At 45.2% G+C, this 15,983-nt stretch overlaps 1 protein-coding gene across 2 annotated transcripts in view; it reads right to left on the reverse strand.

Annotated features, from left to right (window-relative positions):
* Positions 1-15,983, reverse strand: part of LOC134910249 (alcohol dehydrogenase 1A-like) — a 381,795-nt gene that overhangs the window by 11,508 nt on the left and 354,304 nt on the right. For both annotated transcript variants that reach the window (XM_063918078.1, XM_063918069.1), the window contains one exon: positions 3,044-3,182. In XM_063918078.1, the coding sequence (XP_063774148.1) occupies positions 3,044-3,182 (139 nt within the window). The remainder of the gene's footprint in view (positions 1-3,043; positions 3,183-15,983) is intronic.

The raw sequence follows: 15,983 nt of genomic DNA on the forward strand, positions 1-15,983 counted from the left end.
ACACACTGTAATGCCCTTTACATATTACGTCTCACACTGCAATGCCTTTTACACATTACGCCACATACCATTATGCCCCTTACACATTATGCCACACACTGTAATGCCCCTTAAACATTGTCTTACACCGCAATACCTTTTACACATTACACCACACAAATTAATGTCCATTACACATTGCGCACCGCACTGTAATGCCTATTACACACTGCATCTCACACCATCATGCCCCTTACACATGGCAGCCCCATACTTACCAGGAGGCATGTTGACCGAGAGAGAGGCATGCTGATAGAGAGAGAGAGGTATGGGGAGAAAGCGAGAGAGAGGAGAGGCATGGGGAGAGAGAGAGAGAAATAGAGGAGAGGCATTGGGGTAAAGATACATGAGGGAGGAACGGAGGGGGGAAAGAGACATGGGGAGGGAGGGAAAGAGACATGGGGAGGAGGGAAAGAGACATGGGGAGGAGGGAAAGAGACATGGGGAGGGGGCGAGAGGTGTGGGGAGGGGGAGAAAAAGGTATGGGGAGGGGGAGAAAGAGGCAGGGGGAGGGAAAGAAAGAGGCATGGGGAGTGAGAGAAAGAGGCATGGGGAGGGAGGGGGAGAAAGGGGCATGGGGAGGGAGGAGGAGAAAGAGGCATGGGGAGGGAGGAGGAGAAAGAGGCATGGGGAGGGAGAAAGGCATGGGGAGGGAGGGGAGAAAGAGGCATGGGGAGGGAGGGGGAGAAAGACGTATGGGGAGGAAGGGAGGGAGTAGGCATGGGGAGGGGTGGAGGGGGGTGGGGGGGAGGCATGGGGGGAAGAGGCATTGGGAGGGTAGGGAAGGGGAAAGAGGCATGTAAGAGAGAAAGCAAGGGAGGAGAACTGTTGAGAGAGATACATGGCAGCCTCATACTTACCAGCCTCGGTGCCCTTTGATGCAGCTCCCCCCACTTAATTGTATTGCTCATTGTCATGTGTTTCATGTGCCCAGCGCTGACCTGGCTGGCCACAGCAGACTGATTGTGGTGGTTTTAGCAGTCCCCACTCTCTCCCCCATATACTCTACAGTGCTGCAGTGCAGTGGATATTGTGGATGGGAGCTCCCGCGTCACACCGTTCACGTTCACCCCAGCTAAGCGATCCCCCGCCAGGGCCGACCAGCATGTTCCTGTCACTGCAGCAGCCAGTGATTACTGTGATTTCCTGTGCCCCTAGCATTCCGGGCATCCCCTGATCCTCTCCTGCAGCTAGCAGCCCAGCTACCTCCTGAGCAGGTCCCAGGCTGTAAGACAACGCTGAGCTGCAGTACCGTTCGGGGTTAAGTGCATATGATCAGTGGGGTGCTTGATTGTGTGCCCCGCATCTCCAGCCTAGTAAGCAGCAGTCCGCGCTCCTTCTGGGTATCGGGGCCATGGTCTGGCTCTTGACGCTGGCGAGGGGAGAAGGATGCGGAGGTAATACATGTAAGGATGCAGGGGAGAGGATGCCGGCACCTAGCTGCACCGCAGGCAGCAACAAACAGCCCTGTCAGGGGGGCAGCATCTGCTTAAATTGCTTAGCAGTGAATCAGCTACTGATGTGAGCGGCCCTGTGTTTGTGCCAGCGGATGCGCCCACAGTGCAGATGCACTGTGAGCAACGCACCGCTGGCACACACCTATTTACGGTCCTGCTAGCCAATCCCAGCTCGCAGACCAGCTGTCAATTAGAAGGGGAGGCTTTTTTAAAGGATAGCCTGAAAGGTTCCTAAAGCAATATCCGTGTTGAGTGCCTCATCATTTCATCCCAGGTCGCAACCTGGGTTGAAGCTGGAATTGACCCGGGATGCATGCAGTGTGAACAAGTAGGCCGTGCACCCGTTCTCTGCATAGGGGGAGGCAGCACTTGGAGATGATCATCTCCAAGCGCCGCCTCCTGTAGCATCGGCGATGATGTCACCAACCTGGCAATATGCCAGATCGGGCCGCAAGTCTGAAAGGGGTCTCAATCGGAGTCGCACCGGGGAAGCACCTGTGTACAAATTCCCGGGTGTGACCCGGCTCTGTAAGTCTGAAAGGGGTACTAGTGGCTGACTCCAGGGGCTTGATCCGTAGCCTCACACAGCTCTCCCTGGATGCTGAAAATGAGGACGCCCTTATGCTCTCACCATCATTACCACCACCACCTTCTGCCATTGTTTACAGCCCAAATAAGGTAGAGAGGCCAGCGGATAGGAGCATTGTATCGGGCATTTGGTAGCTACTGGGGTCCCTACGCTCTGCCCTGCTCTGGCTTCACAATCTAAACACTTCTACAGCTTAGCTTTTTTACTTGCAGCAGCACAGGCAGCAGGAAGGATGTGAGCACTCTAAGAGGGAACTGCAGTCTGCTTCCGGCAGGTACGGCAGCGCCTTATATACCCTCTCATTACTCTTACGCACAACCCCTTCTTGCCGCCTTTAGCACGTAGGGACCCCTCTGTAAGTGTGCACGTGAGGATCTAGAAGCTTCCCCAAAGCTAATAACCTCCAAACTGCTACCACACAATGCATACTCAAAATGTTTTAATTCATATATTTATAAATTCATTCATTTATGCACATTACTAATCAGCATTTATGCTGCATCTGTGTTTGACATTTTATTGTACTCTGTCAAAAAAAACTAATACCACTCACCATGTCCCCCACCCCCACCTACTCTTCATAGATGTTCCTGACCCTTTGTTGCTAATATTATGACAACGGGAGGCATTTGATATGCCGGCTGTCGGGATCCCAGCGCTCATTATACCAGCGCCGGAATCCCGATAGCCGACATACCGACAACCATTCTCCCTCTTGGGGTGTCCACGACACCCCTGGTGGGAGAATAAATAGCGTGGCATGCAAGGGGCTCTTTTGCGCTCACCCCGCTGCCTGTATATCGGCAGTTGGGATCCTGGCTCCGGTATGCTGGGCACCAGGATCCCAAGCGCCGGCATAACATAATACACCCTATGACAACAGTATGCTACTTTAAACTCACTTTTATAACAAATACATAAACATATATGTTTTTTTTGTATTATTAATATTACCTACCTCTCCCCGGATTGCAATAGGTCAAAACCTTTATTGATGTGTTCAAATTGTAAATTGTGGCTCACTAATCCATCCAAATTAAATTTATTTGCCATGTAGTCAGCAACCAGTCTGGGGACACACTCCTTACTTTTCCAACCTGATAAATACAGATCACGAATCTTGTTTAGTAAATGACATCACAAAAGTAGACACAGATAGATAGATATGCTTTGCTTTTCTCCCAGAATCAGTCTATCTATCTATCTATCTATCTATCTATCTATCTATCTATCTATCTATCTATCTATCTATCTATCTATCGGGGTCATTCCGAGTTGATCGCTCGCTAGCTACTTTTTGCAGCACTGCAATCAGATAATCGCTGCCTATGGGGAGTGTATTTTCGCTTTGCAAGTGTGTGAACGCTTTTGGAGCCCGGCGATACAAAAAAGTTTTGTGCAGTTTCTGAACTGCCCAGAACTTACTCAGCCGCTGTGATCACTTCAGTCTGTTCATGTCCGGAATTGACATCAGACACCCGCCCTGCAAACACTTGGACACGCCTGTGTTTTTCTAAACACTACCAGAAAACGGTCAGTTGACACCCACAAACTCCTTCTTCCTGTCAATCTCCTTGCGATCGGCTGTGCGAATGGATTCTTCGTTAAATCCTTCACTCAGCAACGATCTGCTCTGTACCCGTACGACGTGGCTGCGCATTGCGGTGCATACGCATGCACAGTTTTGCCGAATTTTGACCTGATCACACCGCAGTGAAAAAACCTAGCGTGCGATCAGGTCGGAATGACCCCCTATATGTGGTGCTTCTAGAGAAGAGGAGTCTAGCCAGCAGCAATGTAGATTCTGGGCACTAGGGTCACTAGGCACTGTGCATGAGCAGCTCTCCTCACCGACAGAATCCCAACAGCCAGGATATCATACTGAATCAGAATAAAGCTACATTAATGACTGAAGTATTTGAGGACTAGTTACCAGCCTGTCAAAATGATAGAACAACATAACAGTAATGACAGCACTGGAGGTTGTGCATGCCCTATTGGAGCAACACTTGAATTGCTCCATCAGGCACAAAACACTTGCATTCTCCCCATATAGATGAGGACAGAGCCGGATTAAGAAGGGGGAGGGGGGGAGGCCTGGGGGTAAGTACCCTGGGCCCCCCTTTCTAAAAGGGCCCCCTGCCATCCGCCACAAGTAGGATCTTTACCGATCCGATCTGTAGCGCTACCGAACCCAGCAGGCAAACTTGTAGCCGCCGGCGCCGGCCTAATAGAAGACAGGACAGGACAGCTGAGCGCAGCAGGAGGCAGAGGAAGTGGCCAGCCTGCTGCTCTTATAGATGCTGCTCCCTTCCCTGCTGAAGCTCTGCCAGGCACCCTCATGCAATGTCCCTGCTTCTGCCGGGCTGCCATGTCGGGTGCTCCCGGTTCTTATTTCTGCCGCTGCTGGGCTCCCACGTGGGGTGCACGCACGGTTCCTGCTGCCGCTCGAGCCACACAGTGCACCTACTGATGGGCTTTTAATATTAAATCAAAATCAAACATGTTCCTCTCCCACCCTTCACAACCCCCACTCACCCTGCATCCTCTCCCAACCTGCACACACCCCTCTCACCCTGCACCCCCCCTCACCCTGCCTCCTCTCTCAACCTGCAAACTGCCCTCTCACCCTGCATTCTCTCCCACTCTGCACACCCCCTCTCACCCAGCGTCCTCTCCCATCCTGCACACCCCCTCTTACCCTGCGTCCTCTCCCATCCTGCACACCCCCTCTCACCCAGCACAACCCCCTCTCACCCTGTGTCCTCTCAAACCCTGCACAACCCCCTCTCACCCTGCACCCCCCTCTCACCTGATGCCCCTCTCCCATCCTGTGTCCCCCCTCTTCCTCTTTCCCTCTCACCAATATGTCCTATTCACACCCTGCATCCCCGCTCTCACCTGGTGCCCCTCTCCCACCCTGCAACCCTCTCCCACCCAGTGTCCAAATCCCCAATATGTCCGTCTCCCACCCAGTGTCCCAATCCCCCACAATATTTCCGTCTCCCACCCAGCATCCCGCCCTTCCTCTGTCCCTCTCCCCATTATGTCCTCCCACCCTTCATTCCCCCCCACACTCACCAAATGCCCCAGTCCCACTCGGTCCTTCCTCCGCCATGTGTCCTCCCTCTCATCCAGTGGATCTTAAGGACATACCCTTTTTTCAACGCGCACGCCTTTGATGTGCGCATCAGTACACCCTGGACAGTGCACCTCTTTAAATTTTCCATACCTTCACTTCAAAATTCCCACTTTGACCACTGTATATGTACGTATATATATATATATATATATATATATATATTACAAGAAAAAGTATGCAGCAGCACTCAGAGACTCATTCCAAATAGAAAGAGTACAAACTGTATTTAATCCATCATAGAATCAGGTGACCAACGTTTTGGGGCCGTGGCGCCCCTTTGTCAAGGTGATACAAGTGCAAAGTGAAAACAACATACCTTATATGCAAAAAAGACCCGCAAACGGGACACACACCGGGGGAAGGGAGTGGGAGCAATCTCCGTCCCATACTCCTACGGCCGTGGTGATGTCAGCGCGTCCAAGTGTCATCTGCCATCACTTCCTGGAAACCGGAGCTCACTCGGTAGTCATAGCAACCGGTACTTGCTGGTAACCAGGCGTCGGATAGACGTGGGCGCAACTGTATAAATAACAAAGTGCAATACTGTGCAAATAGCAAATAAAGAAAAAATATATATGAAAAAACATATCTATGGGACACGCCATCTGTATAAGAGAACATGCTTAAACAATGTTGGCTGGGAAACAACCATAAATCTAAGGACAGGAACCAGGACTCAAATGGGCACATAATAACTAGAGGAGGCATAGAATACACGACTAATAATGAAAAGATGCCTGCTTATATATGGACGATTAGCCATATAAAATGTGTAAAATATGTATGTAACCTGTATTACCATCAATATACACTCTTAACCACTGTAACGTGACTACATGAACGTATAAACTAGTTACTGCAAACATAGCTATAGTAGAAATCAATCAATACATGTACTATGTGGCATTGGTGGCAAGACTGGCTGGAAAAACCACATAAATTAAAAAACATTGTAGATATTACTGAAAAACACTCCACAGATTTTTGTAATTGAGGCCCTTGGGTCGTATGGTATCCAAAGAATATATCCACCTGACCTTCATACGCAAGAGCTGACCACCATGATCGTCACCTCTTATGGATTTAGGGATATGGTCAATAATTAGAAAATTCAACTTGTGGAGAGAATGCTTCAACTCTGCATAGTGCTTCGCAACCGGTTGATCCGAGGATTTCCCAGTGATAGCGTATTTAACGGCCGATCTGTGCATGGCCATACAGAAATGGGATGTCAAATGAATGATGGGCAGAAATGATAGGTCTACCGGAGGGGGGGGGGGGTAGATCAGGCTCTTGTGGATTTTGGTGCCCAAAATCCACAAGAACCTGATCTGCCCCCACGGTAGACCTATCATTTCTGCCCATCAATCATTGTATCATCCCATTTCTGTATTTCTGGATAGCATTTTACAGCCGCTCAATTCAAAACAACCTAATTTTGTGAAAGATACTACCACTTTTCTGAATCACCTTTTCTCAACAACATACCGTATGGCACACTGATCTGTACCATTGATATATGTAGCTTGTATACAAGCATCCTCCATGCACAGGGCCAATGGCCATGAAGCAGTTTCTTATCAGTGAAAATTTGACTACATTTAACCTGGAGTTATTTCTCAAATTGATGGAACTCACTCTCACCAGAAACTATTTTCTGTTCGACAGGAAGTTTTTTGTCCAACCAGCGGGTGTGTCATGGGGAGCAACGTCTCCCCTTCCTTTGCCAACGTATTCATGATACAGGAGGAGCAAGAGATGTGTTTTGCCGATGCAGTCAGCAGCAGACATATCTTACATTACACGCGCTACATTGACGACGTGTTTATTCTCTGGACGGGAGGCCAAACACAGTACGATCAGCTGGTCACCAAAATAAACAGTAGAGATTCTCCCATAAAAATTACAGCGCAGAGTGATTCTATCTCTCTCAATTACCTGGATGTCAAAGTTATTATCGATAATAGGAGAATTCATACAGAGGTCTTTTAGAAACCGACCGATAAAAACACCCTGTTGCGAGCCAGCAGCCACCATCCAAGGGCGTTGAAGAAAGGCCTTCCTAGATCTCAATTGATGAGGGCCGCAAGAAATACAAGTGATCCATCTAAACTTGATCAAGCCTTGTCTGTTGTGGTGGACCGTTTTTTAGCCAGAGGCTATGATCCAAAGGAGCTTCTGAAACACAAACAGGAAATTGCCGACATACCTATAGAAAAATTACTATGCCAAAGGCCCAAACATCAGGAGCAGATATTACCGCTGGTTACCAAGTACAACACCTCAAGCCCCATTGTACCTAGAGCCCTCAAAGCCATGTGACAAATAGTGTCCTCAGATAAGAAGTTACCTACATTCAGGAATAAACGGCCCCTCACTTGCTACAAGAAGGGCAAAAGCATTAAAGATCATCTTGTACACCGACGTTACAGGATTTGAGGAACGTTACACATATAACTTTTTGACTAAACCTCCAGGCTGTTACAGATGCCTTGGGTGCAAGACGTGTACTAACATGCACCCTGGAGCTTCTTTCACTTCCATTGTCACAGGCAAATCGTTTACCATCAGACATGTGGTCACCTGCACCACCACCCATATTGTGTATCTGATCACCTGTCCCTGTAAGTTACAGTATGTGGGTAAGACGGTACGTAGTGCCCGCGAACGTTTGGCCATGCACAGATCGGCCGTTAAATACGCTATCACTGGGAAATCCTTGGATCAACCAGTCACGTAGCACTATGCAGAGTTGAAACATTCTCTCCACGAGTTGAATTTTCAAATTTTTGACCATATCCCTAAATCTATAAGAGGTGACGATCGTGGTGGTCAGCTCTTGCGTATGGAGGCCAGGTGGATATGTTCTTTGGATACCATACGACCCAATGGCCTCAATGACAAAATTCTGTGGCGTGTTTTTCAGTAATATCTACAATGTTTATTAATTTGTCTTTTTTCCAGCCGGTCTTGCCACCAATGCCACATGTATTGATTGGTTTACTATAGCTATGTCTGTAGTAACTCGTTTATACGTCCATGTAGTCATGTTACAGTGGTTAAGAGTGTATACTGATGGTAATACAGGTTACATACATATTTTACACAATTTATATGACTAATCGTCCATGTATATGTAGGCAAATTTTAATTATTAGTTGTGTATTCTATGCCTCCTCTAGTTATTATGTGCCCGTTTGAGTCCTGGTTCCTGTCCTTAGATTTATGGTTGTTTCCCAGCCAACATTGTTTAAGCATGTTCTCTTATACAGATGGCGTGTCCCATAGATATTTTTTTCATATATATTTTTTTCTTTATTTGCTATTTGCACAGTATTGCACTTTGTTATGTATACAGTTGCGCCCACGTCTATCCGACGCCTGGTTTCCAGCAAGCGCCGGTTGTTATGGCTACCGAGTGAGCTCCGGTTTCCAGGAAGTGATGGCAGATGACGCTTGGACGCGCTGACGTCACCACGGCCAGAGGAGTATGGGACAGAGATTGCCCCCACCCCCTTCCCCCGGCGTGTGTCCCGTTCGCGTGTGTTCCATTTCACTTTGCACTTGTATCACCTTGACAAAGGGGCGCCATGGCCCCGAAACGTTGGTCACCTGATTCTATGATGGATTAAATACAGTTTGCACTTTTTCTATTTGGAATGAGTCTCTGAGTGCCGCTGCATGCTTTTTCTTGTTTTATACCGATGATTCCAGAGGGCACCGGAGCATAGTGAAATAGGGTGAGTGCCGGTTCTAGTACTCTAATTTATATATATATATATATATATATATATATATATATATAATCTGCCTGCCTCTTTATTGGGGGCCCTATGGTCTGAAGTGCCCCGGGCCTCCCATAGCCTTAATTCGGCTCTGCATGAGGATCAGCTTTAGCCTTTTATTATATGGGATAATAGATAGCTTGATACAGAATGTAACTGCAGTCAACAATGCACATAAGACACACATCTTTACCTTCTTTTTAAAAATCGGATGCCCCAGAGTGAAATCTTGTTTTTACATGTGGGTGCTAAATAATGCACTCTCCTGCAGCCACTTATCAACATTCAGCAAGTAGCACCAATTTCTTTATTACCGCTTAATTTCTTGGGTGCGGATTATTAGATCTACACTAAAAAGATCTACAGTCAATAGGTCTACCACTAATCTTAGACATGCATTAGGTCAACAGGGTCAAAATGTCGACATAGAATAGGTAGTAAACAGTAGAAATGGTTTACAGGGTCAAAAGGTCGACATGTAAATGGTCAACACAAAAAAAGGTAGACTATTTGGGGGGGGGGGGGGGTATTGGGTGTTTTGTCACTTTTCGGCCACAAACAAGCCCCATTAGTGTACCACATACCCTCGTGCCTCGCTCTGCTAACGCTATGCTCGGCACAGGTTATTATTCCCAACTGTAGTCCATGTCGATGGCTAAGAATGAAAAAGCTCAACATTTTTTTAGAAAATACCAACAACTTGTGTTGACCATTGTCATGTGAACATTTTTACCATGTCGTCCTTTTGAGACTGTCAACCTTTTGATCTATCTATTACATGTCAACCGTTTGACCTTGTCGATGTAATGCATGTCTACCATTAGTGGTCGACCTATTGACTGTAGACCTTTTTAGTGTAGATCTATAGACCGGATACCCAATTTCTTCTATCAATCAGTGTAAGCTTCGCACCCATACAGTTGCTGCAAACTGGATCCCCAAATCCATGTGCTTACCCATAGAACAGGTGCTTGCAGTGGTGCAAGTAGAAATATTTTCTTAGTGGTACTGAGTGCCGAAAAATGGGCGAGGTCATGTGTTGTGAGGGGGCGTGGAAACATGCCACAAGTGGCGTCGCGACACTACAAAGCCCCTTTTCTTTGCACTCTGGAGGCAAGGCTAGAAATATATAGTACTACCTCCAGTATAAAAGAAATATATAGTAATGCCCCCAGTATAATAAATATATATAGTAATGCCCCCACTGTAATAACAATATATAATAATGCCTCCATTATAACAGGAAAATATAGTGTAGTAGTGCCTCTGGTATAATAGAAATATATAGTAGTGTCCACATTACAATAGAAATATGTAGTTATACCCCAATAATAATAGACATATATAGTAGTGTCCACATTATATTAGAAATTAATGCTCCAAGCAAGAGACGCTGCGGGAAAGTGCAATCAGGCTCCTCTCTTCACGCCAGCCACAGCCGCTAGAGGAGGAAGTGTGATGTGATGTCATGACATCACCGTTACACTCCCAGTAACCCTGACAAACTGGGAAGTGCTGTCATGCTGCCAAGTACCATGGTGTTGTTTGTGGCGCATTATAATTGTGGTAATGGCGGTCACGGGTAGAAGTGTGTGGCAGGTGGTACCGAATACCCGCTGCCATATTCTTAAGGGTACTCCGTACCCGAGCGTATCCGCATGCTTGCACCACTGGGTGCTTGACACTTTGCACAGTCCAAAGTGAGCCTTAGAGGCAGAAAGTAATCTGAGAAAAGATGATACTGCAGCTACTAAGTTATTCTTTTGGTGGAATGAATGAATGGTTGGTTCATGCAAGAAAAAGTACTAATAAACCTCAGTGACATCTACAGAGAAATGGTTTTACCAGGTTTGTTTGTTTTTCCAGCCTTGCTCCTATTTGTTTATGTACTCGCTGGCAGCCAGTGTTATATGACAGAAAGCAAAGGTCTGGGCAGTGCCAGGGTTTATAGATCACATTCACACACAATTTCTCCTTGTATTGCTGTATAAAACCAAATGTGTTATTGAAATATAACTCCAATCTCCACAAATAAGCCAGCTTTAAACTGATATCCTTGAGAGTACGCTTCTGCCAAGTAGTCATCTGATACATGTTATAACATATGAAAAGTAGATTACTTTCGGTAATACAGTACTTTTGGAGAACGAGGGAGGAGAGGTAAACGTCACCATAAACTGAGGTTAAACAAGGCTCAAACATAAGCATGATAGGTCCATATGAAACACTCAATCTAAATTTGTTTACAAATATATTGTATTAAACGTCTGTCAGACTTCATCATTTATCTCTATAGCTTTTTCAGATTTTACTGGAGATGTTTCTCCAGCTGAAAATCCCCCAAGCGCAGGGGCAAATGCAGGATTTACTCGGAGGGGTTTCCGTGTGTGTGTGTGTGTGTGTGTGTGTGTGTGTGTGTGTGTGTGTGTATATAAAATATATACAGTATGTGTGTGTATATATATATATATATATATATATATATATATATATATATATATTGGACAAGGAGCTGTGGCACTCGTACGGACTTCTTAGATGCTCAAATAAACGGGCGCAGCACGCCTCCTCTTAGTTAACGTTTCAGTTTTATTTTTCAAAACTTTCGTCAGAACAATGTGCATAAATAAAAACCTTACCTTTATACCTGTACACCCGTGAAGACACCCACATGGAGACGAACAGACTGTTGGACGCAGGGTTGGTGACGTCACGCTCCCGCGACGTGCGCTCTTGTGCGCATGTGCCAATCCCTCCGCTACCTAGCAACAAGTATAGATACAATGTGAAAATAACCATCACCATGACAACATGCTAACAAGCCGCAATAGCTGCATACAAATAAGCTATATAAATATTATTAAGCGATCAATTATTAAATCACTACTATAAGAAAGATTTAGTGTGCAGTTTAGGCATAATTCGGGCAGAGGAAAAGCAAGCTTATTGTTTTAAACAGGACAAGCAATCACATAAAGCAACTGAAGTTCAATTGTTCATTTAATCCTTTCGGTGCCACCGTATCCAAGAAATGGATCCATTTTGCTTCCAATTGTAGGAGTTTCTTGCCTCTGTCTCCTCCTCTTACATTAGCAGGGACATGATCTATTAATTTGTACCGCAAGGTAGCCAAACTGTGTCGATATAATTTAAAATGTCTGGCCACAGGTTGTTCTGAATCAGAACCTTCCAAAGCATGTCTAATTGACATTCTATGTGTTGCCATTCTTTCTCGCAGTGTACAAGTAGTCTTTCCAATATACATCAGCCCACATGGGCAACGTATGTAGTAAATGACGAATTTGCTGGTGCAAGACAGGATATGTTTAATGTTTATTTTTTTACCGGTGTGTGGATGATTAAAGGAGTTTCCAGGTTCCAGGTAACTGCAGGTTGTGCAACCTGTGCATTTATAGCAACCAGGTTTTCTTGATAGAAAATTCATTTTTGGTAATGATTGTAGACGTGTGATATCATTGACCACTAAGAGATCTTTAAGATTCTTTCTTCTGGAAAAGCTAGGCATAATTTTGTAGCCTTTGAAGCCCTTCAACTCCGGATCAAGGGTGACTATAGGCCACAAGTCTTTGGCCGTACTGACGTTGTATACACTATCCTGTTGGTATTGTTGTACAAATGTTATTGATTTTTTGTCAGATTTATTTTTGGATTTTGGTTCCATAAGTTTACTTCTTGACTTTGCTAGAGCTTTGTTTTTGGCGTGAACCAGATTATCATACCTGTAACCTTTTTGTAGAAACATCTGTAACATCTCATCAATGGCAGCTTCTGCTTTCTCATCAGTGTCAGTTATTCTCCGGGCCCTCAAGAACTGAGAGTATGGTATCCCCCCTATGCACGCTGGGGGGTGCTGACTAGAAGCATGCAGGTATGTATTGCGGTCCGTGGGTTTCTTGTAAAGATCAGTAGAAAGTAGGTTGTCTTCAAGCGTAACTTTGACGTCCAGAAAATTGACCGTTGTGTCACTGATGTCATAAGTAAATTTGATGTTTATGTCTCTGGTGTTGATTTTTATAATGGCTTGACAAAAAATCAATAACATTTGTACAACAATACCAACAGGATAGTGTATACAACGTCAGTACGGCCAAAGACTTGTGGCCTATAGTCACCCTTGATCCGGAGTTGAAGGGCTTCAAAGGCTACAAAATTATGCCTAGCTTTTCCAGAAGAAAGAATCTTAAAGATCTCTTAGTGGTCAATGATATCACACGTCTACAATCATTACCAAAAATGAATTTTCTATCAAGAAAACCTGGTTGCTATAAATGCACAGGTTGCACAACCTGCAGTTACCTGGAACCTGGAAACTCCTTTAATCATCCACACACCGGTAAAAAAATAAACATTAAACATATCCTGTCTTGCACCAGCAAATTCGTCATTTACTACATACGTTGCCCATGTGGGCTGATGTATATTGGAAAGACTACTTGTACACTGCGAGAAAGAATGGCAACACATAGAATGTCAATTAGACATGCTTTGGAAGGTTCTGATTCAGAACAACCTGTGGCCAGACATTTTAAATTATATCGACACAGTTTGGCTACCTTGCGGTACAAATTAATAGATCATGTCCCTGCTAATGTAAGAGGAGGAGACAGAGGCAAGAAACTCCTACAATTGGAAGCAAAATGGATCCATTTCTTGGATACGGTGGCACCGAAAGGATTAAATGAACAATTGAACTTCAGTTGCTTTATGTGATTGCTTGTCCTGTTTAAAACAATAAGCTTGCTTTTCCTCTGCCCGAATTATGCCTAAACTGCACACTAAATCTTTCTTATAGTAGTGATTTAATAATTGATCGCTTAATAATATTTATATAGCTTATTTGTATGCAGCTATTGCGGCTTGTTAGCATGTTGTCATGGTGATGGTTATTTTCACATTGTATCTATACTTGTTGCTAGGTAGCGGAGGGATTGGCACATGCGCACAAGAGCGCACGTCGCGGGAGCGTGACGTCACCAACCCTGCGTCCAACAGTCTGTTCGTCTCCATGTGGGTGTCTTCACGGGTGTACAGGTATAAAGGTAAGGTTTTTATTTATGCACATTGTTCTGACGAAAGTTTTGAAAAATAAAACTGAAACGTTAACTAAGAGGAGGCGTGCTGCGCCCGTTTATTTGAGCATCTAAGAAGTCCGTACGAGTGCCACAGCTCCTTGTCCAACATATCACCTTGCTGCAGAAGCACTGTATTGGAGGCACCGCGGCACTTTTAAGGATCCAGAGACTGAGTGCCGGCAACACAGATTTGTATATATATATATATATATATAAGAAATAGTGCGTCACCCCAAAGAAAGAATTCTCACTTCGGCTCCAGCTATAATATAAACGTTTCAATGCTGTTTATTAAAGTGGCAATTTAATCAATGCCACTTTAATAAATGATATTGAAACATTGAGGGCACCCAGCATTTTACTTGTTTATGTGGCCGTGCAGGACAAATGCATGTATGTATTTTATATATATATATATATATATATATATATATATATAAAACAAAAAAACAAAAGTGAAAAAAGGCGCCTCCTAGTGCAATAATGATAACGTAATGAACCTCCACCAATAAGAAAGCACCCTAAGAGTTGGAGGTGTACCGTAATAAGTGGTCTTAAACCACCTTTAAGCAGCGTTTGGTGATCCAAATCCTCCTCGGTTCTGATATTTTATTTCCCAGATGTACAGGTCATTTAGATGTCAAAAGCTTCAATTCTCCGGAGCGCAGTCCCGTCTCCTGTACAGTCCAACCTGACATTTTTTTTTATTTACACATATTTGTTTTCCGTTTTGTTTTGTTTTTTTACACACAGCACACACACCTTCATACATACACACACCACACACACACACACACACACACACACACTCACAAGCAAACACATACACAATCACGCACACAAAACATACATACATACATACACATTCACACACAAACTTCAACCTTACATATTTATACAGTACATACCAGTCAGGGGCTTAGAGAACAGGCGGGCGGCACTATGAGGGTGGAGGGAGCTGCTGTGGTGGAGTATGCGCAGCCAGCAGCTCCCCACAGGCTTTCTCTTTGCAGAGAGCTACGGAGCTCTCTGATACTGCAGCTCCGCAATCGCAGTCACGGCTTTTATTTAGACAGAGACACAGCTTTCTCCATCTTTAAAATGAAATGTTCGGCTCAGGGGGGGTTTCCAGGTACTTGTCCAGGTAACCTCTAGCACTAAACCCAGCAAGGTGGCAATGGATTCAGTTATACTGCATAGATTATGGAGAGCAGGGGACCTGTGGGCAGACTCCATGGGGTATATTTACAAAGATTTGTGTTTTTGCCGTTTTGAAGGGTGTTTGAACTCAAATGGTATCGGGTGCATTTTACTGCAACTTTTTGAATCCTGATACGATCATTCACTAAGCTGCCAACTTTTCCCAATTCGTATTTTCCGATGTCGATGTGATTCGTAATGTTAGGCAGTGTTTTACGGGAGTGATGAGTAAAACACTGCCTGACAAAACACAAGTAATCCCGGCCGGATCTGTGAGATCCGTGCAGGGCTTCATTGTGTACCTTAAAAAGGTGTTTAAAGTCGTTAAAAATCAGAAAAAAATTGCGTGGGGTCCCCCCTCCTAAGCACAACCAGCCTCGGGCTCTTTGAGCCGGTCCTGGTTGACAAAATATGGGGAAAAACATGACAGGGGTTCCCCCATATTTCATCAACCAGCACCGGGCTCTGCACCTGGTCCTGGTTCCAAAAATACGGGGGACAAAAAGCGTAGGGGTCCCCCGTATTTTTGAAACCAGCACCGGGCTCCACTAGCCAGGTACATAATGCCACAGCCGGGGGACACTTTTATACTGGTCCCTGCGGCCCTGGCATTACATACCCAACTAGTCACCCCTGGCCGAGGTACCCTGGAGGAGTGGGAACCCATTAAATCAAGGG

The sequence above is a fragment of the Pseudophryne corroboree genome, chromosome 1, assembly GCF_028390025.1.
Source record: "Pseudophryne corroboree isolate aPseCor3 chromosome 1, aPseCor3.hap2, whole genome shotgun sequence".
Lineage (NCBI taxonomy): Eukaryota > Metazoa > Chordata > Amphibia > Anura > Myobatrachidae > Pseudophryne > Pseudophryne corroboree.